Source organism: Polypterus senegalus, chromosome 1 (genome assembly GCF_016835505.1).
Source record: "Polypterus senegalus isolate Bchr_013 chromosome 1, ASM1683550v1, whole genome shotgun sequence".
Lineage (NCBI taxonomy): Eukaryota > Metazoa > Chordata > Cladistia > Polypteriformes > Polypteridae > Polypterus > Polypterus senegalus.
The window spans coordinates 331,047,992-331,069,799 of NC_053154.1; the positions used below are offsets into that span (position 1 = coordinate 331,047,992).

Consider the following 21,808-nt stretch of genomic DNA (forward strand, 5'->3'; position numbering starts at 1 on the left):
CGTCAGGCGTGCAGGGTGGGCCTGCTGTGCGCCATGGAGTCATAGAACTTCATTATTAAAGAAGGGGAGACGACTACAAAACACCAAGCTGTGACGAGAAGGGCACTGCCATGGATATAAACAGATAACCTGCTTACGCTCACGAGCCTGGCGACTAAACCCTCAATCCGGTTACAGAAAGGGACTCGTTGGTCTCCATTGATTTCTCTGCAGGTAACCCGCTTATGTGGCCACGTCAACCCTTAACCGGGTTACAGCCGAGGACTTGGCAGTCTGCGCTCGGATCGCCTGCTTAGCTCCACAAGCGCGTTCAGCAGCCGCGGGTAGAACTGACCGCCGTCATCAAGTGCGCACGCAATCGCGTCAGTCCTTCTCCTCGTTGAAATAATCGTCTTAGCATTTCAGAAATCGTCAAGTTTACGGTAAGCCGATGAGCCAAACACTCACAGAGGGCTGAACCCGATCAGCGGCTCCATCTCAAGGGCAGGGCGACGCGTCAAAACGCACGCAACGTTAAGCAGTCCGATGACTTCCTAAAGTAACGAGTGACCGAACACACAACTCCTTTAACTGCATTATTATTCTAATTATCATTATCATTATGGCTATGGCAGGGGGCACACGTATCGCCGCTCCACTCCCTGGCAGGGCTCAACCACACAGCCGAGCAGAGAAGAGAGTGTGGCGTCAAACCCTATTAAGGGTGCCACTCTAGTTTGAATCTAGTGATCTGCTCACAGGTGTGCTGAAGCCGAGTGACCAGGTGACACGGCGGTCATATGACGAGTCTTTGGGGACCGAGGTCGAGGATGTAAAGTGAGGGCGAGTGTCACCTACTTCTGGGCACACCAAGGACTACACGGAGTTAGAAACCATCACAGACTTCAGGGCGGCAGAGGAGGACGTTTATCTCAGTTTAATGACGCTGGTGTGTTTAGCCAAAGAAGATTACACAGCCAGGCAAACGTGGTGTAGAGATGCCACATGGGCAGGATGGGCATCCCGGCCAGGAGAGGGAGCAGACCTGGAAGGATGAACTGCCCATTAAAAAGAAAAGATACCACTGGGGGGTTTCTATGCCCTCAGCACGCTAGATGGCAGCAGCCCTGGTTATCGGCGTCCAGCATGGCATGCTGGGAAATGTAGTTAGGCAGAGCAGCCCTGCTGGGGTCACAGGGTACCGCAAGAGGGCGCTGTAGGGTAGACCTGCTCCAACATGTGATGATGGACTTGTGTGTGACCCAGAAGTACTTTGATCGGGCGATGGCCCTGGCACCTCAAGTACTGCCGGGTCTGTAATAAAAGGGGGCACCTCCCTTAACCAAGGAAAGTCGGAGCTGGGAGGTAGAGGGGCAACACTTGACTGGAGGAGGGCGGTGCGGTGGGGAGAACAAAACCTGTGTGTTTGTGCTTGTGGTGACATATTGGAGAGGAGGTGGTTAATCCTTTATTTGAACCCAGGACTGTGCCCGTGTGTTTGTGTCGGGGTTTGGCCTTGCGGACCCCCGAGTTTCCTTCCGTCTTCTGCTTGAACCGAGTTCCTCGCCTTACCCCGGCTACATCTGTACATGGAAACGCACTGATTGAGGTGAACAGCTTGACTGAATTCTCTCTAATTTGACTAAAAGCGCATTACAGTTACGAATACGAGGGAATACGAGGGAAGCCGCAGTCGCCCACTGCCCCTCATTCGTTTACGGCCTCCTGACACAAAACGGGCTGCCCACCCTTTACACAGTCCTACACTGGCCGGGTAGGGGAGTTCTGTTCACCCGTTTCTCACTCCATGGGGGCATCTCAGGCCAGCCTCCTGGCTGAGACAGCGCAGTGCCTACCCATCTTCTGTACCATCCATTACATTGGCACCCCAGCCAGACAAGAGGACAGGGTCCACCTCAGCTGGGATTCCATTTATGATAATAAAATATCAAAGTGGCACACACTTGGAATGGCGCACCACCAGTAATGTGAAGTAACTGGGAACAAACATCACTTCTGGGAGCGGCAAAGCATTCAGAAGACACGCCTGCCATGTTGTGAACGAATGATGGTGGCAACACAATAAAGAGGGAGGGACGTGCAGCCAACGCCAAGGGGGAGTAGAGGCGGCCGGTTAAGATCACGGAAGAAATGTCCGACACAACTGGGGGGGCAAAAAACAACTCAACAAAAAGTCGAGGACCGCTTTACCCTTCGAGTGCTGGCTACTCACGTCAAGGTAGTTCTTCAGAGTCTCCGGGGTGGGCTCGTTGCTGGGTGGGAAGCCCAGATTGTACTTCAGGGCCTTGTCGCCTGCCAGGAGCTCTTCAATTGTTCGACCCGAATCAGAGAGGGTCCGTCTGATGGTGCGGAACTTTTTAAGAGGGATTCTGGATAAAACAAAAAAAAAAAATGAATAATAACAGACAAGAAAAGCACAAGGCGTCGACACTAATCAAGAAAGAAAGAAAGAAAGAAAGAAAGAAACTATATAATAGATAGAATGAAAGGCACTATATGATAGATAGACAGATAGAGGCACTATATAATAATAGATAGATAGATAGATAGATAGATAGATAGATAGATAGATAGATAGATAGATAGATAGATAGATAGATAGATAGATAGAATGAAAGGCACTATATGATAGATAGATAGATAGACAGATGAAAGGCACTATATAATAGATAGATAGATAGATAGAAAGGGTCCACCAGTAGTGAGCGTCACAGGGAGACCCTATAAATGACACGGCTGTGACAGTACCATTAATGACGGGACAGACAGGGCTTGGAGGAACAGCTAACGTCCCCATTCAAAGTGACAAACTGAAGGAGTCCCGTGACATGGAGTGGCTTTTCACGGCTCATTCCATCAGAGTGTGGCGCCTACTGGGACGTCTTCACATTCAACACAATAAGCGAGGGCCGCGATGGCGAGACTCCAAACTGGCGGACAGGCGTAGAGAAGCCGTCGAGAAGCCGTCAAAGCCACAGAGGAGTCGGCTGCACTCAGACATGTGAACGAATTCTTTTTTTCTTTTTACTTTTCAATCACAAAGTGCAGAAGTTCCTCTCACTCGCCCTCAGCAAACAGAACTTTTAACGTTGGCTCGAGATCAAGAGAAGAAGAACCAAAACGCTTCTTGTGTTCAACAACAGGACTGAAGACGTGACTTTCTAAATCATTCCAGACACAATAAGACCGACTGACTGACTGACTGGCACCGTATTCCCTTTGTGACAAATAAAACTTCAAACAAACAACAATAGGCCCCCCCCCCTCAGTGATACGACAGCAGTCCCAGAGGTCTCTAAAGGGGTGTTGCTGTTGGCATGAAGGTGCCCCCCTGGCGTTCCTGGACAGACTCCTCTTGGTTGCTACATGCTAGCGTGGCACTGACAGGATGGCCGTCAGTCACGTTTGTCTTCATCGTCTCCTCCAGCGGGTGCCCCATAACTGAGCCCGCCTTTGCCCCTCCTGAAGTGACGCTGACAGCACAGCACACAATCTGTGACACAGGATGTCACTCGTCACATTAACAGCTCAGCCTCCTGAGCACAAAGCGGCCCGCTCTGCCGTTTCTTCTCAAGTCCCTCTGTGTTACACGCCCAGTTCACGCTGTCATTGACGTGGACCCCCAAGTACTGGTAGCGATGGCCCACCACCACATCCTCTCCCTGAATAGCGACAGAGGCTCTTTGGTGTGGCAGACATCAACGACTAGCAGCTTTCTAGCCAATCAACAGTACTTTTCTATTATCGTGACGCAAACGACTGGCAGTGCATGGCAGTGGGGGTGGCGGCCCCACCGATTTGTGCCACGGTAGTAGAGAAGTACCCAAGAACCTGTGACCAAAACCAAAGCCCCCTCTTTAAAAGACCACACCAGGATTTAGCAGAATGTCCGCTCACACAAAAGGCACCCGTTAGTTCAGCAGCGGGCACACACACCGTCCATAAGCAGCGCACCATCGTGGGTACTTCACAGATCTACCAGACCCTCGGCTGGCCGTCTGCCCTCACAGCATCGATGCCTCCGAGACGTGAAGCCAATGTGGGACACCAAGTGCGGCTCAGAGCGGCGGGCACAGATCACCACTCTTGCCTCTCAAATCTTCTTCACGCCCACTGGTTGTGGAGCTCGACTGGCACTTCAGCTCGTGCCACAGTCGCCTGGCTGAACCGACGTCAAGTAGCGTTAGATAATCAACGCCTTGTTGAGGGCAGCACTCCGGTACTTTCCTCTCTCTGTAAGTCAGGGCACTGCCTTCATGCTCTTACAGCCAGGCACACCATCCAGGTTTACATGTGGCATTCGATTCATGTCAAAGTGGCCAACGGGTGCCATGGAAATAATATCCCTGGAGCTGCACTGCCACCAACAGACTCCCAGCACTTAATGGATCTCAAGGCCTACCCGTCGAGTGACTTTCTCACTCCTCCCGTGCCCAGGACTGGCAGCAGCTTCCTTAAATCGCTGCAAACACGGCCGTTTATAGAAAGTCATCAACTGAGACGAATTACGTCTTTTTAAGAACCGCCATTGGGCTGGTAGTTGTGCCCTCCTATAGCCAGCCGGTCGGTCTGCCAGTCTGCACCGTCAGCCCCTTTCCTGAAGGGCACCACAGGGCTATGAGGAGAGAGGTTAGCAGCGTGCGATGCCACCGTACGTTACTACACCCCCACATAAGTGCAGCCATGCGACGGGTGACACCGCGGCACCTCGCTACTTCAGGTGAGACGGACCCGTGGCAGGTGTTTTATGGTGGCTGGAGTGCCAAGCTTGCCACCAGGTTTTCCCTGGAGGCTGGAGAGTTCAATGCAGGCTAGCGTCACACAGGCTAAGGGCCCAACAGAGTGGGATCACTTCTGACGTTTATGGGATTTGAACCGGCGACCGTGTGGACCCCTCGCCTCAGGGCCACCACTCTGCCCAACAGGACGAGACTTGTTTGATATTTTGCGGTGGCACCCTACCTCTTACACACGTGTGACACGGCAGCTCTCAGCTTACGACAAACTCAGTTTAAATTTCTGGCTGACATCTTAAAGAAACTTCTGGAATGAGAAGTCGGTCGGCGATTGCGGCTTCTCGAGACTTCGTGTGTGCGTTCGACCCACGCGTGGACTGCAGTGGCAACGGCCGAGACGGGGACAGCAAACCCAAACTTTATTAAGGATCACAGCTTATATGCTTAGGCCCCAGAAATCTCGGGATTTAACACACTAATGCCAGCTGATGGCGACTTCATACACGTCTAGAATGTTCTTAGCGACGAAGTGCCTCCCAAGACGCTTAAAACTGAGGAAGGACCAGAGCTCAGTATGGGCACACTGGACAAGGGATGGCACCGATTACAAAAGACGCAAAAGTCACGTCAGCCTACCACTGAGAATACGGAGGAAGAGCCAACAAGAACATGAAGAGGAGGAGCGGGCGTCACGATGATGAAGAAGAAGAAACTGGCCATCGGATTAGGGAGCACACAGCGATGCCATCGGCAGAGTGGCACAGCAGTCCAAGCTATGAACTTCACACCCAGAGGCTGGCACTGCCAGGGCTCCACTGGAAACATGAAAGAAACTGCACTTCAAAGGGTGTCAGTCACTTTGGATGAACGCGTCCGCCACAGACGAAGCGAATTAACAAACACATTTCAGGTCGGAGTTGAATGAGGAGCTGCGTGACGCGTTTTCAAAGCACACTCTCTGTCTCGGACATCATTTGGTGCCGCACTGCCAGCCTTCATGCCCCCCAGCACACTCACCGCACATCCATAAACTTCCTCTTGCCTGGCAGTTCCATCCTCGACATTCATTTCCTGATGTACCCCACACGTCCCCAACCTCAAGATGACGTCCCCGTGTTGTCCCCCTCACACACTCCTTCCTAATCCTGTCTACCCTCGTTACTCCGAGTGAAAGTCGTGGCATCTTCTTTTGTTGGTGCCACCGTCTCCAGACCACACAACACAGCCGCTCGCACTTCCCTTTCACAAATCACTCGTGCCACTCGTTCCCACCCTGCCCGCACGCTCCGTAGCTTTGGACTGTGGCACCCCCTGTGTGATTTTGGGCAATATGAACACGTATTGTATTGTATCTCCTTTCAGGCTCACCCATGTCCTCGTCTCACTCCCACTCACTCTCATTCCCCTTCTCCAGGCTCTCCTCATCCTGCCGTCTCCTCTCACTACACATCAGAATGTCACCTGCGAACATCGCAGTCCACGGAGACTCCTGTCTGACATCATCACCACCACCGTAAACAGGAAGTTCCCCGATGAGATCCCACTGTCACCTTGAACCAGGCTGTCACCCCCATCGTCACTGTGTGACCTGTGATGAACACATCTGCAGATAACTTGGCAAGAGTGGAATACCAAGTTAAAAAGTAAATGGACCCACTCGGCGTGCTGTGCATACGAATATAAAACACAACTGAAAGAAAAGACACTGACAGCTCCGAACTTGAGCCTGTGAGGGACATTTTTAAAACAGTTTGGGCACCAAAGTGTGTAGACGCCGTTTACAGGATGATACAGCATGACGCCGATCCATTGGCACTGTGCTGTAACAGCCATGGAGGTTGCACTGCAGTTTTAATCATCCCCATCACTAAGCTGCCATGTGATCCTGAGGGTCAATGGCGATCACAACTGTAGGAGCACAAAAACAATTCAGCAACAAACACAGCGACGTACTCCATGTGTAGGCGTCACAAGAACAAACAAACGGGTAGTAATAGCAGGGCATCAGACTGGCAATCAATGGCAGGGCAACAGAGGACCATATGATGTCGTCTGAAAAACACTCGCCAGCCTGCCCAGACTTTCATACGACGATGTAGTAATCGGAAGGTTGCCGGTTCGAATCCCGTAAACGCCAATAGGGACTCTGCTCTGTTGGGCCCTTAACCTGCAACTGCTGGGCGCTTTGAGTGGCGAGAAAAGCGCTTTATAAATGCAAAGAATGATTAGTAGTCTGTGGAGTCAAATGGATCGGTATATCCGCTCGACTCATCTAAAGAGACGTAAAGCGCGCATTCAGAGTCTTGGCTGTCACTTGTGGGCGCCCGGAGTTTAACGGCATCTCACGGAGTGCTTGACAAAACGACAGTGTGACCGAGGCTGATTGTTTAAGAAGATGCTGTCACATCCTCTTCATTTCGATGAAGGTGCCCTGGTCAGTTCCATCTCGCGATGCTTGTTCTGCTATTACTGGACATCATTCAGTTTAAACCGTCCATTGTTTCAGTGACGGTAATAACTAAGACGCCACGAACGAGCGCAGGCTCTCTGCACGCCCCTCACGTTTCTCGGGTCTTTCAAAAGCTACTCGAGTCCCGGGCTGCCCTTACCTGACCAGAGCGTTGCTGATCCCAACGAAGCCGGCGAGCAGGAGTAGGAAAGTGACTTTCATCGCGCCGTTGTCCTTGTAGATGTTAAAAATGAATGGAAAATAAAACAAACAGCAGGCGAACGAAACCGGCAAGCAACTCGCGCAGCAGCAGCAGCAGCAACAGCAACAACAACAACAACAACAGCGGAGCTGCCTGCCAGTCGGGACTTAACAAGACGTTAGTCTGTCAGCTGACGGTGAGATTGCAGAACTAGTCATGTGAGGCGGACTGCGTGCGCATGCGTGGCCGGCCCACCCGCTTGCTTGAGGGCGGGAAGCAGGGGTGGCGACCGGCCAGGATCGCGTGACTTTTGAGCATGCGCGTAATTTCACCGTCGACAGAGTTTCACCTCCGTTTGAGTTTTAGAAGACGGACTTACTGGTTTGTCCAACTTAACTGGCGATCACTTTTACTTCTGTTGTTTCTGACTATGAAAAGCACAATTAACACAACCTCTTAAGCGTGTATCGCATTGCTCCAAATAAAATAAGACCAAACGAATGCCAATACTACCGAAGCGTATTAGGCCCACGGAGAAGAAAAAAAATACGGGCTCAGTCAGGAAAAAAAGTGTATGTCGGGAATAAAGTCGACTTCTCCACTTTAAACTTTTTTGTTTTTCCCTCACTCTGGTTTAACTTTGTAGCAGTACCGCTATACCACCGTGCCCATACACCGATCCTACCCGTTTAATACACGCTTGGCCGCATTTGACCATGAACATGATATCAAGTACAAGTGTATGTTTCTTAGCATTCGAAATGTCTTGAGAGCTGGAATATCATGAAGTGAACGACTGTGTGTGCCGATCGCTGCCAGCGGCTTCTCTCAGTGCACGAGGAGGTCCGGTTAAGCAGCACGTAGCGGTTAACTGGGACGGGAACACAGAATAGGAAACATTTACTGCGCTACGTGAGTTATGACGGGTCTGAGACAACCGAGCAAAGGAAACATTGACTTTAAAATGAAGTTTACGGCGTTCTGCTCTAATGACAAACTAAAACTACGAGAGTCGAGTGGGCTTCATTCGCGAAATGCACTTTTTTTTCTTCACCGTGGCCGTATAATAGTCTTCAAGTCCATTTCCGAGACACGTGCTTATTATTCTAAAGCCTTTATTATTACGCGTGGTGAGTTTTCAACGTAACGTTACGTTACAGGCTGGCGAATTCACGCGAGGTGTTCCAGCGGAGAAGCTCGTATTTGCTGTTTTAAAAGCAACAGCTGCTCTCATTGAGTTAAAACACAATAAAAACGGGGAATGGCGTTTGTATGGAGAGGGAGCTTTTGGTCGCCGTCCACCCAGCGTTGTGTTTATGTCACGTTCCTTAATTGACCGGTTATCCCGTTGTGGGTCTCGCCTGAAGGACGGCGCCATTTTGACATTTTCACTGCATTGGGGTCCACATTGAGCCTAACAGGTTAAGTGCCCCCTGCTGGTCTCACCCACACCTCTTCCAGCAGCAGCTTTTCCTAGGTGGTCTCCCCTCCGAGTCCTGGCCGGACCCCCACGTGTTCAGCTTCAGGTGGGTGACCTCTTCTGATGCGCAGGTGGCGCGGCTGCCACTTTGTCTCTCACGGTCCCGTTAATCAGGAGAAACGCTGGACGGCACATCTCCGTGGCGGGTGGGCACCAGCGTGTCAAACGACAGAGCAGACGTGAACAACAAAGGACCAAGTGAGACGTTCATGACAGACAAAGTCACGTTATGTGTGCCACCTGATCCACGTGCCAGTCACCCCGTCGCGCCCATGCAGCAGCCACAGGTGGGCTCACATATTGTAATCCAGTCCTTGGGGGGTATCAGCGTGGTGCACGAGGCCCAGTTTTTCAGTCGAAGACCCCCACGTCCCACTCATTCGCTGCTCTGGAGTCCCAAGTCACCTTCTTTACTGGACTTTGGGTGACTGCGTGTGTTTGGGACGCTGGGGCCAATGACTTGATAATCGGGCTACAAGACGAACTGCGGACTTTTTATTATTCAGCATTAGAATTGAAGTCCAGTGCATCATAATCTTTGTGCTCTCCGTGATTAAAATCAATGCAAACGCACCTCCTAAGTAGTTGGCACGGACCCCTCTCATTTAACATGGTGGGCAAGCGGGTGACGGGGCACCAGAGCTGTAGGGTCTGGCTCTGAGGGTCCGCAGGAGACCCTCTTGCTCTTGTTCGCTCCTCTACTCGGCCACGCATTTGTTTTATTATTTTATTTAATTGAAGTCTGATTTTTATTCCTCTCTGCCTCCTTTACTTTTTGTGTCTTGATGCCTGGCATGTTACACACTGGTGGCTTTTCATCCTGCGCATGCTGCTTGAACGTTGGTGGCTTCCCGTGTGCCAGGGGTGACACACCTTGACGCTCTTCTTCAATTTATGTGCCACCTCCTCATTACGTCTTCACCCGTCGACATACGCGGCCCCCTGTGGTTTTTAACGTTCCTAACTCTCTGGATGTCATCTGCCAACACCCATGAGGTGTAAACTGAACCCCAAATCAGAACTCTGATGCACAAACCAAAAAGAAAGTCAAAGTGGGCACACTGAGGACCCAGGCTGGCACTCCCTGGTAGGCACTGTAAGTATGCACTGAATGGTTTGAAACAAAGAAGAAATCCTTTGGTCGAGGATGGCCAACTGCTCATTAAACCTCAGCCACTTGGGGCAAAGCGGACACATCTGGGGCAGCCTGGCACCTCCACTTGCTGCCAACTTTCACTTGGGCTCCTTCATTGGCACGTCCATTGGGGCCGCTTTGCCAGCTGAGCTTGTCTGCCACTCCTATAACACAGTCATTCATTTTGTCAGCTGTTTAATCTGAGGCAGCAGTGCCAGTCACTGTGCCACCACTGCAAACCCCCAGGGTGGTATCTGAGCCGAGTGCATAGAGTACGGTCTCATCCATTAGACTTGCTTTAAAGAACTGTCACTATGGTGCCATTTGTGACCACCGTTATTACAGATCTCGTTACAGGCCACCATCGGGCTTCCAGAGGGGACGCTGTAGCGGTGCCACTTCTGTTCGTGTCTGATGGCAAATGCAGCCATGAAGAGCGCTCTGAGCTCGCTGATACAAATGTGCCCGCCTGACAGCACCACTGCACGTTTATGGGGTGGACATGAGCAGACGTGCCAACCGCTGAAGAGAAAGACGATGCCTGAAAAGAACACTGGGGGGCTGGTGTCTCAGCCACAGTGGAGGTCAGGGGGTGACTTGACCCTGGACCCCCAACATGTGCTTTATGTCTGAGATGTCACCTCCGCCGTGTCACACCATGCTGACACTGGCACACTTCATTTATGCCAAGACAGCCATTTCTCTAACTCTCCGGTTGTGCAAAACGCCACTGAGTGTGTCAAAGCACTTCCTGCTGCCATCAGCTGACTGCTCACCACATGCGTGTCACTTAAAAGTCCAACGCAGTGACATTGGGAAACAAGCAAGAAAAGTGTCTCAACTGAGTGACCCTTCAAGACGTGAGTCACCACGTGAACCGTCAGCAGAAAAGGGGCGGGGGTTAGGGGTGGGGGATGCCTGACTTACCGCGGCTTTGAAGTCTACTGGCTCCGGGGGTCTCTGACTCGCTGTTGAGGGGGCCGCCTGCCATTCCTCGACTTGGGCCTTTGATCCTCACCGTGTTAAAGCTGTTGAAATGATCTCCGATCTCCACGTGTGAAGGGGGCATGGAGTGTGGCACAGTGCGGCCCCTCGTCACTGGCACCCCACCCACGTCGTCTCGGACACACAGCAACAACCGGCACGTAACCTCAGGTGGCCAACGGTCAACTGACACGAGTTCAGCTCCTGTAGGGTCTTCGCTCTGCTTTGGCCCCCCGTGGTCGAAGGGCTTCTGTGCGGCACTGCCACCCCCACTCCTGACTGGAGGCTCACCCCTACGGACCCCCTCTGCGGTTGCATTGCATCCTGGGGTTACAGCGCTCCGTTAATGGCTCCGCTAATCCTGGTATAGTAAGGGTTAACCCGTGTATTTTTTTTTTATTTTCCTCTTTGCATAGCTCACTGCTGCGAAGCTTAAAGACTTCAGTCCAGGACACCACGTACTCTCGGGGGGCCAAGCGGACCACCGTGTTAACCCTTTCGGCCCTGACAGGCTTTCACTAGTATGGTGTGTTGGCAGCCATTGGAAGCGGGCAGACTGGCGAGACTGGCATACGCTTCCACCAAACACAGAAGTAATGCTGGATACTTCCGGACTGTGCACCCCCCCCCACACGGTAAGTAGCTCCTCTTTCAATCTCATTTCCTCCAGAAGACTGGCATATTTGGCAGCTCCTGTACAATAATAGTTATCATCGTTTTGAACTTCCTGGACACCCCACAGGTAGAATATCTCATAAAATTATTTTTCCCATAAAAACAGAAAATCCAGGGCCGAAAGGGTTAAGAAATGCAGCCACTGAGGCCTTTGGCCCTGAGAGACCACCAGACGGGGGGGCCGTGTGCCTCAGCCTCCATGTTTGCCAGTCTGGACAGGTGATGAAGAAGACACGGCTTAGAAGAAACAGCCTTACTGGTGTAGGCCCAGCATCTTCTGTGGGGGTCCGCCTGATCCCGACTTACTGGTGGGAGTCGACTGGCACGTTTGTTCTGCCTGCCTCAGGTAAAGTCACCTCTGATGGAGGATCGCAGGATTCGTCGGCTCGAGGGGTCCTTTCATCGGATTGGCTGACGCGGCTGTGGAACGGCCAATAGGGAGAGGCAGCTTGACGCTATTATGGGATGTCATCTCCTGTACTTGTGATATTTCTATTGGACCGTCGTATTGTGCCGAGGGTGACTTGTCTTCTGGGTGTCGTGCTGTACTGACCCCCCACTGCACGGCCCACCTGCTCGGAGAGGGGTCTCTCTTTGAACTGCCCTGGTGTCCCGAGGTGTCTTCAATAGTTTTTGTTCCCTACAAAGGGTCTTTTCTTTGCCTTCTTAGAACTGGGGGGCTGTCAGAAGGCAGGGCCAGTTAAAGCTCATTGCGGCCCCCCTTGTGTGATTTTGGGCTACACAATAATAAACTGTCTTGTATCGTAGAAGTAAGTTTCTGAGACCTACACAGGGTAGGTCAGTCAGGTGATGGACATCATCAGGTCATGGTGGGCTTGAAGAGCCAGAAGTGAGAAGAATTGTCATAAAGCGTCGGCTCGCTGAATTCACTAACCGCTCATCTCACGCGACTCGACTCGTCTGCGCATCACGTAATAAAACTCGAGTCTGCTGCCATCCTGAAACTCCATGTGACCTCTTTGAGGTTCTGCTCTGTCATCGTTGGGACACAATAAAGGGAACAAACTCTGCAGGAAGACGATACATGAACATGAAAACAGCAACAGGCCCCATCGTCACAAAGGTCCTCTGCTGTGCTTTTCTGAGATTGCAGAATAAGGGAGAGCGAAACGGGCAGGAGAGGGACGAGTGACACCTTCGGGCGGGTGACAGGAAGATGGACTGACCCTGAGCGACTGGGATTCTTACAATAGCAGCAGAGGGGACAGAAGACAAGTGACCACCCAGTAGTCACATCGGGGTCTGCACTGCAATACCATCCATCCATCCATCCATTTTCTAACCCGCTGAATCCAAATACAGGGTCACGGGGGTCTGATGGAGCCAATCCCAGCCAACACAGGGCACAAGGCAGGAACCAATCCTGGGCAGGGTGCCAACCCACCGCAGCACTGCAATACCTCGAAGAATTTGTTTGAAAACAACAAGACACAACCACACCCCCGACGCGGCTGGGCGGGCAGGCTGGCATTTTCGTTTTCATTTTCCAGCTGAGGGAGTATCGATTCAAACGTCGGTGCCAGTTCATTAATTGGCATGTCAAGAATCGGGCCACCTGCTCCCCTTAAATTCAACTCGTGGTTTCCATGCAGGCCTCTCCCATTCCCTCACTGGTCGTATCTTCAGTTTATGAGGCACCCCAATGCTTGGAGCGCAGGACCGGATGACGCGAGTGACGTGACGTTATTTTAGATCGCTTGCCATCGTACAGCATTGGTCCCCACAGACCCCCACTCTGCGATCTCCATTTTGAGATTAAAATCTCTTCATCTTGGGGTAAGCGACGGATCAAAATCTCACTTGAGGCCACAGATTTCCTTTAAGTGCGCCACTGAAGTGACAAGTGGGGGTCACCGTTGGGCGCTTAGAGAGTAAAACGTGAAAGTCGAGCCACTAGTCACGCGTGTGCCCCCCTGGCTACAGTCTGAGAGGAGTCGCTACGTCTTTGGAGATGTTTACGTGGCACTGCCATCCTGTGTGACGTGACCCCGCCAGCGTGTTTGTGACGTCACGCTCCCTACGCGTCGGTCTGCGCCAGCCCTCGGTGAATAAGCGACGCTTGGTTTCAAGTCGTAAAGTTCGCTTATTTCCCAAGTGGGCCCTAGCGGTGGGTTTGGGTTGGCTTGTCGACTCTCGTTTTCGCCCCACGACTTGCGATTCCCACCTTAAATTTGACTTCTGGTTGTTTTTGTGATCTCGCGCTTGTAACACTTTGCTGTCTCTCGCACAGTAACTCTCGGACCACCCTAGGAGGTCCCTTGCCGATATGAACCCAGCAGAACCTGCCACTTTTTTAGGTCCCTGTCAGTCACGACTGTCACTCAGAGCCAAGAGCCGATTCCCTGGACAGCCTTTATTGGAGACATTAAATACAAAACATTCTCAACGGGACCACCATTTGGACGCCCTGCAGTTTTCCCGACATTGTGAACCCACGTGCTTCATTTCTAGGACAACGCAGTCAGAGAGATGACAGGTGACAGTTTTCGTAAACCCCTGTCACTGCGCATCACGAGGACGTGTAAAGCGAGTTAGTGATCCAGAAACGAGGGCACATGGAGGCCAACGAGCAGAAAGAATTCAGACGTGGACAGAAAATAAAAAAAAAAAACAGAAAAAGTCCCAGCAGAACAACAGTCAAAGACACGGCGTGCCAATTAAGAGAGCGTTAAAAACAGCGCCCCCTGTGTGACTGTTAGGGCAACGCCAGTGTGTGGCACACCTCAAGTGAAGCACACTGCCAACAGAAAGAGAAACAGCGAGAGGGGGACGAGGGGACAAAGGGACAGGCACACCTGGCAAACGCTCAGAGGTGACGGAGGCCGTCGTCAAAGATGACGTGCGGCTGGATCTGCAGCAGGACCGGACCCTTGGGGGCGCCGTTCAAGAAGAAAACCTCGTCCACCTCCAGGCCCCAAGCCCGTAAGGCGCGCAGCGCCGTGGCGCTCATCTCTCGGTCGCTGTGGGTGGTCGTCAGGTAGACGTTCAGGGGGCTGTTGTAGATGCTGAATTTCTTTCTCATCTCCCCAAGGTGCACTGCAAACTTTATTAGGGGGTCCTGTGAAAAGCAAGAAGAGGCACCTGAGAATAATAAAAAAATAAATAAATAAAACACAACGCAGAGGAGCAGCTCACCGTGTCCATCTGTCTAAGGCCGACTCATCCCAGCAGAGCAGAACCGACCCCAGTGGCATCGGGCACCAGACCACCACCAGGTGCAGCCATTCATTTGCCAATCGCACACATCATCAGCTTCAATATATAGCGCCTTGTAAAAGCCTTCACTCACATAAACTGTACGGCTGTCACAACCTGGGATTTCAATCAATCGGACTTGGAATTTATAAATCAAACAAAAGGAATTAATAAACGGCCACAAATGAAAATGCAGAAGACACTTTGTAAGCCTTCATCCCCCTGGTCAGCACTTGGTCGAGCGGCCGCTCTCCGCTGCGACTGCCAGTCAAGGACTCTGCCCCGTCCTCCTGGCTGGCTAGCGGGCGAGCACAAGTGGGCAGCAATCTTGGGGGCTCGTCACGTATGTCTGATGGGGTGACGGTCAGGAGTCTGCCTTGGTCACTCAAGGACATGGTGGTGGTCTTCTCCCCTTTACCTCTCGTTCCCTCCCAGACTTTGGTCTTCATTCCTGGTTTGCACTCCAGTTTACTGTTGAACCGCAGTGACAGAGAGAGGACTGGCAGCAGATGAGCCTGCAGGTCACACTGAGCAGAGGGGGCTTTAGGCTGACAAAGGGGACGGAGACTCGCCAGTTGCATTTTTTCCTTTATAGCAAATTGTTGAAAGGTTTTCGGTTTGTTTCTTTGGATTTGATGTGACGTGTGCTGTTTGGTAGGTCACCTGGAAAAATTCTAATTCTGTTTACAAATCGGACACAATAAAATGCGACAGTACTGGGGGGGGCCGAATCAGGGCAATCAGGGTATGTCTGATGGGGTGACGGTCAGGAGTCTGCCTTGGTCACTCAAGGACATCAAGTTTCTTCATATGAAGCCACTCTGTTGCCGATTGTCCTGTGCACAGACAAACTTCCTCCCCTAGCTGAAGCTTTGTGGCCGATGGCAGCAGGTGTCCCCTCAGGATCCATCTGTGAGGCGCAGCACTCAGTCCCAACAAGACTGCCAGTCCCATCAGCCCCAAAACGTGACGCTGTCACAGTGGCAACGGTGTCCCCTGCCTGTTATTCTACGTTAGATTTATACAACACATACGTAGCCCCGTGTAGTGTTTAAGCCAAAAACAGAGGAGTAGAGCGACAAGGCCGATTCCAGGGGCACAGGAGACGAGTTCTGGGGAAAGATTGAAAGATCCGAGCCTCGTCAGTTTAAGATAAAAAACACACGACTGAAATCTTTAAGATTATGAGGACTTCGGAGTCGTGGTGGACTCGTCACTATCAACTGGCAGACAGTTCTCAGAGGCCATTAAGAAGGCTGACAGACTGTCAGGTTATATAGCGCCTTGACGTGTGGAGTACAAGTCACAGGAGGTTCTGCTCAAGCTTTATAATGCACTGGTGTGGCCTCATCTGGAGTCCTGGGGGCAGTTTGGGTCCCCATAAAGACACAGCAGTACTAGAGAAGGTCCAGAGAAGAGCGACTTGGCTGATTCAGGGCTACAGGGGATGAGTTAGGAGTGAAGATTCAGAGAGCGGAGATCAACACTTGCATCAAGTTCAGGTCTTATTAGGTCTGAATACACAATGGGGGTCTGAAAATCAAGAGTCCACCTTATGAGAAGGATTGAGGAGTCATAGTGGACTCTAAGCTATCAACTTCCAGACAAGCCATTAAGAAGCCATTAACAGAATGTCAGGTTATATAGCGCCTTGACGTGTGGAGTACAAGTCACCGGAGGTGACGCTCAGGCTTTATAACACACCGGTGTGGCCTCATCTGGAGTCCTGGGGGCAGTTTGGTCTCCATAAAGACACAGCAGCACTAGAGAAGGTCCAGAGAAGAGTGACTGGGCTGATTTTGGGGACTACAGGGGGAGATTCAAAGAGCTGAGCCATAAGGAGATGAAGAGGAGACCTGACTGAAGGGTTTAAAATGATGAAGGTGATTAGTCCAGTGGATCGAGACGGTGACTGTAAAATGAGGTCATCGAGAACAGCTGGACACTTGCTAAGTGTAAATTTCACACAAACATCAGAAGAGGACCACAGCACAGACACTTGCAATACATGACCAAGTGGTGTGGTGGGAAGTGGGACTTTAGGGACCTTTAAAACTCGACTTGATGTTAGTTCACAAGAATGAAGTGGACAGGAGTGGCGAGCTTTGGTGGGCTGAGTGTCCTCTGCTCGTCCCGACTGCTCTAACGCGTTTTCATCTCAGACCACAAGACTTTCTGTCACATCACTGCAGGACTGTGCACGTGACGAGCAGGGACATCTCGTTTCTTTCAGTTAGGACTCCTCTCTCCTCCCACTCTTCCATAATGGCCGTGTTCTTGCAGTGCTTCGAGATAATCGAGCCGTGAACGTCCCCTGCAATCACCGTAGCTGACCTGAGTGACCTCACGGTGGCCTCTCTGACAAGTGCCATTCTTGGAGGGGTGGCCTGACCTGACAGTGTGGCTGTAGTTTCTTCTTTTGTGTATGGAGGTCTGTCCAGAGCCTTTGTGGTGGTCTTCTCCCCTTTACCTCTCGTTCCCTCCCAGACTTTGGTCTTCATTCCTGGTTTGCCCTCCAGTTTACTGTTGAACCGCAGTGACAGAGAGAGGACTGGCAGCAGATGAGCCTGCAGGTCACACTGAGCAGAGGGGGCTTTAGGCTGACAAAGGGGACGGAGACTCGCCAGTTGCATTTTTTCCTTTATAGCAAATTGTTGAAAGGTTTTCGGTTTGTTTCTTTGGATTTGATGTGACGTGTGCTGTTTGGTAGGTCACCTGGAAAAATTCTAATTCTAATAAACTGTATGTTTACAAATCGGACACAATAAAATGTGACAGTACTCCGAATCAGGGCAATACAATTAAAAATGAAGAATTGACAAACCTCGCTGATTGGGAAGGACTGGAGATGACTTTCAAAATTATCAATCCCCTCCAGTTTGTTCTCCTGGAAGATGTGCCTAAGAATGGTGTCGCCATCAAACATGATCTTGAGCTGCTCACAGGTGGCGGGGGCTCGCTGCTTGAACAACAAAGGGGCTGGGAAACCTGAGGGAGACACGAGAAGCAAAATGAGTAAGGAGAAGGAATGGAAATGATTGGGAGAAACAGGATATTAAAAATAAAATAGTATCTGCAACCCAAAGGGAGAGCCTGGCCTGTTAGGGGCTTCACATAAAACCATGAAGGTCAGCAGGGTGGTCTCACTGGCTTAAAAACATCTCTCTATTATAAAAAACAAAATCCTGGAGAGAAACAGCAGGGCGACAAGACCATGGAAGACACTTAAAAGACCCGCGAGACGATAGAGATTGGCCACGGAGCGTCTCGCAGGGACCTTAAACATGAGACTTTGTGCCATGAGATTGTCCCAGGACCGTCTCGCGATGGCGCAGAACATGAGATTCTTGCAAGACACGCCCTACTTACAACCAAATAAGAGCACGGGCAGCAAAACACACTCAGTCGTGTAAAGTTAAGACTTTGAGCAGACACAGATCCAGGGTCTCAGCTGTGGAACGAGCCCCGGACACAGACAGACAGACAGACAGACGGGCATCGTTTTGTCACCCAACACACACATTTATTTACACTACTATATTTACAATTAAGTGCACAACCCAGTGCTCCAGCATCAAGACTCCCAAAGTCCAGGCCTCTCTCTTCAGGCCGCCTCCACTCCTCTCCAGCAAGACTTTGTCCTTTCCTCACCTGACTCCAGACATCGAATGAAGGGAGGCGGCCCGTTATATACATGCCGGGATGGGCTCCAGGTGCTTCCCGACACTCCCCTGTGTGGCGGAAGTGCTGGCTGCACACCCGGAAGCGCTCCGGGTGTCCCCAGTCTTCTTCCCCCCCAGCACTTCCAGGTGTGGCGTAAGTGCCGAGGTCCTGAGAGCCCCCTGGTGGCGACCATGGGCCCCTACAGGGTTGAGCTTCCAAGCTCTGCACCCGTGGTCCCCAGCGCAACCAGGGTGGTCGCCCCCTCGTGGTCTGGATGAGGCGCAAACCCTCCTCTGGTCCTCTTGGGCGTCCCGGCTGGGGTTGGTACACATAGCGCATATAAAGCGTATAAAGACAATATGTTATAAATGAAACGTCAACGACCAAGCGAAGAAGAAAGCAGCGTGGAGAAAAGAGACTCAGAAGCATTGGAGAGAAAAAAGAGCAAAAAAGAAAAACAACAAGATGCAAATTCAGAAAATAAGGAAAGTAATTATCAGCCTGGAACAAGTGGAGTTGCGAAAAAAAAAAAAAGCACATCCAATCGGGCTCAGAATTAAAAGACAAACTTCAAATCGACGTTCACAAGCGCTGGCGCTGTACACATGCAGAGCAGGTTAGAGATTATAAAAGCAGTGGAATTTGAAAGGCTCAAAAAAAAAAAACAGCGTGATATATGTGTGGAGAAAGTTAAAGAACACGAAAGTAGGAAAATTAGAAAGTATAAAAAAAAGAAAGTAAAGATCACAGGAGCGCAAACAAAAAGAAATTATTAGTCGAAAAAGGGAAAATAATCACCAGACCAGGAGCCTCATGCATAAACGGTGTGTTGCACAGAAATGTTGCGTAAGAACGTTTCCACGTTCAAATCGTGATGTATAAAACCTAAACTTGGCGTAAAGCCGCGCACATTTCCACGGTAGCTCATACCCTGGCATATGCAAGTTCTCCGCTCGCTCTGTTTTGCAGACTGGCGGCACTCAGCGTCATGGCAGTGCTACTCTTCCTGTGTGGCTTATCTTTCTTTTTCAGATCCACATCCCTGACACGGCTTTAAAAATACACTGAAACTAACTGCATATTGTTTATTAGTGTAAGGCATCTGATTGTAATTAACTTGTAACAATATAATGGTCCGCAGAATGGCCAAACTATTCTAAATACCAGAACTGCTTTAGCGTCGTTACTCTCACTGCACCTTCTTCTCTCAGCTGCTCCTGTTAGGGTTGCCACAGCGGATCATCTTTTTCATATTCCTCTCACTGCACCACTCGGAGTATTTCTATCACTGTATCTGAGTGGGAATCACAGCAGCTGACCGGAAAGAGAATTATCAGGATACAGCATCAAACACACGCTGCCTCAGCCATGCGCTCAGTCTATTTGAACTGCTCCCATACGTCAAACACTTCAGAGCCCTTCCTGTACGGACCTCGCGCTTCACAAACAGTTTCATCCCGAGAGCTCTAAACGCACTCAGTCAGCCATCAGGTGCTCCTGGTAGACCTGTGAGGACTTATAAGTACAATCACCTCACTGGAAACGTGCGATACAGTTATAATATTACACAACCTGCGCCACTTCATAAAGCGCATATTTAAATATGATGACGAGATCATTTTTAAGATGAAATGCAGCAAAATGTTTATTATATTATACAGATAAAACTTTAACTTCATTTAAGTAATCTAACATGTGAGGACACGGTGCCAGCGCTAGCGACAATCTGGCGGCCCGTTCACGTATTGTTCCTGTCTCGCGCTGTATTTTTGCTGGGTCAGGCGTGACACTAGAAGAATAGATGGATAAAATAATTAAACACGTACTACGAAGATATTACAATGTTCCATAAAAGTTTTGAAGAATCGGTGTTCTCAGTTTACAGATAGCTTAACGTCTATCACAGAGCTGATCATGTGGCGATTGGGTATTTGGAGAAAGAAAAGTAAGGACAGGAACTGGAGGCGAGTACGTTTGAAAAAGATAGTACTGCTGCTATAAAGTATTTCATCGAAGGTCGCACACTGCACAGCAGCATCTTGTGTGAGACATGAACAATCACTGCGCCACCGTGTTCACATGTTTAATAACGTGCTTTAACTCCCATCATCATGACAATGACATCACGTATACATCTCAGTATTTTAATTATTCAGAGAGTTGTAATATCACGAATGTCATGGATTCTGTGTCCTGTCAGAGGAAGAGAGCCGGTTTAAGAAGCACGTAGTGATTCACACACACAGAGCACATATGAGTAGAAGATCAAATACAAAACAAAGCATTTAACGTGCAACTTTAGTTACGATGTGATTTGAGAAACTGGTTAATTAAACGATTTTAAGATGAAGTTTATGATGTTCTATTTTAATGACAAAATAAACTACGTGATTAAAGTGGAAATTTCGAGATTGAAGTTGACATTTCGTGCTTTTTCCCCACTGTGTGCCTATTTTCTTTTTTCTCTGTACCCTAATAAGCTGTCATGTGACGCTCAGACGGTGGGCTACGTCATGACGACTTTGATATGTGACAACTTTTTCATTTCGGGCACTGTGCGACTTTGTGAACTTGAGCTTTTGAGTTTCTCCGACACGCCATGTCACTCGATCAACTTCCTTTTGTTATTTATACCACTATTTAAACCAACAAACAGTTCGTTTTTCCTTTGCCTCCACTTGGTATTCGCTGAAATTCTTCTATTTTCCCCCGTGCTTTTCCCATTGTCTTTTCACAGAACGCTGAGCTTAAGGGCTATTTATGTTGATTTGCATATTCAAAGAGGCAGAATTCTGGGAGGAGCTGGGGCGGGACAGCAGGCGCGTGCACGGGCGTTACTTTTCACGCTTACTGGGATTTATGTAGCGGAAGAACGTGGAAGCTGGCGTACACACAGATTTGTGCATCTGGATTTTTCTGTGTGTACGCACATTTTTGCATTTGTCTGTACGCCATGTTATAGTGCGAATTCTACGCACGGCGTTATGCAGGAGGCCCCTGGTATCATTGAAACAAAAGCAGGATAAAGTGAGGTCAGAAATAAAAGACAGAGTAGAAAACAAAGTAAAACGTCATAAAAAGGCTCAAAAAACAAGGGGCCAAACACATGCAGAGCAGGTTAGAGAAAATGAACACTGGAATTCAAAAGACTTGTAGAAACACAAGTAGAGCGAGATACAGAATATGAACGCAGAAAAAAAAAACGACAGGGTCAAAAAAAAAAGAAAGTAAAGATCGCATTAGCGCAAAGAAAGAGAAATAACGAAAA

At 50.0% G+C, this 21,808-nt stretch overlaps 2 protein-coding genes across 6 annotated transcripts in view; both read right to left on the reverse strand.

Annotated features, from left to right (window-relative positions):
- Nucleotides 1-7,584, reverse strand: part of ctsd (cathepsin D) — a 35,816-nt gene extending 28,232 nt beyond the window's left edge. The window contains exons 1-2 of the mRNA XM_039738203.1: nucleotides 7,346-7,584; nucleotides 2,213-2,369 (exon numbers count right to left, since the gene is read on the reverse strand). Coding sequence (XP_039594137.1) covers nucleotides 2,213-2,369; nucleotides 7,346-7,407 — 219 coding nt within the window. The 5' untranslated portion in view covers nucleotides 7,408-7,584. The remainder of the gene's footprint in view (nucleotides 1-2,212; nucleotides 2,370-7,345) is intronic.
- A 6,431-nt stretch (nucleotides 7,585-14,015) lies between these two features.
- The window catches only part of LOC120516502 (cytosolic 5'-nucleotidase 1B), a 34,663-nt gene continuing 26,870 nt past the window's right edge, over nucleotides 14,016-21,808 (reverse strand). For all 5 annotated transcript variants that reach the window (XM_039738214.1, XM_039738230.1, XM_039738223.1 and 2 more), the window contains 2 exons: nucleotides 17,702-17,865; nucleotides 14,016-14,740 (listed from right to left, as the gene is read on the reverse strand). In XM_039738214.1, coding sequence (XP_039594148.1) covers nucleotides 14,489-14,740; nucleotides 17,702-17,865 — 416 coding nt within the window. In that variant the 3' untranslated portion in view covers nucleotides 14,016-14,488. The remainder of the gene's footprint in view (nucleotides 14,741-17,701; nucleotides 17,866-21,808) is intronic.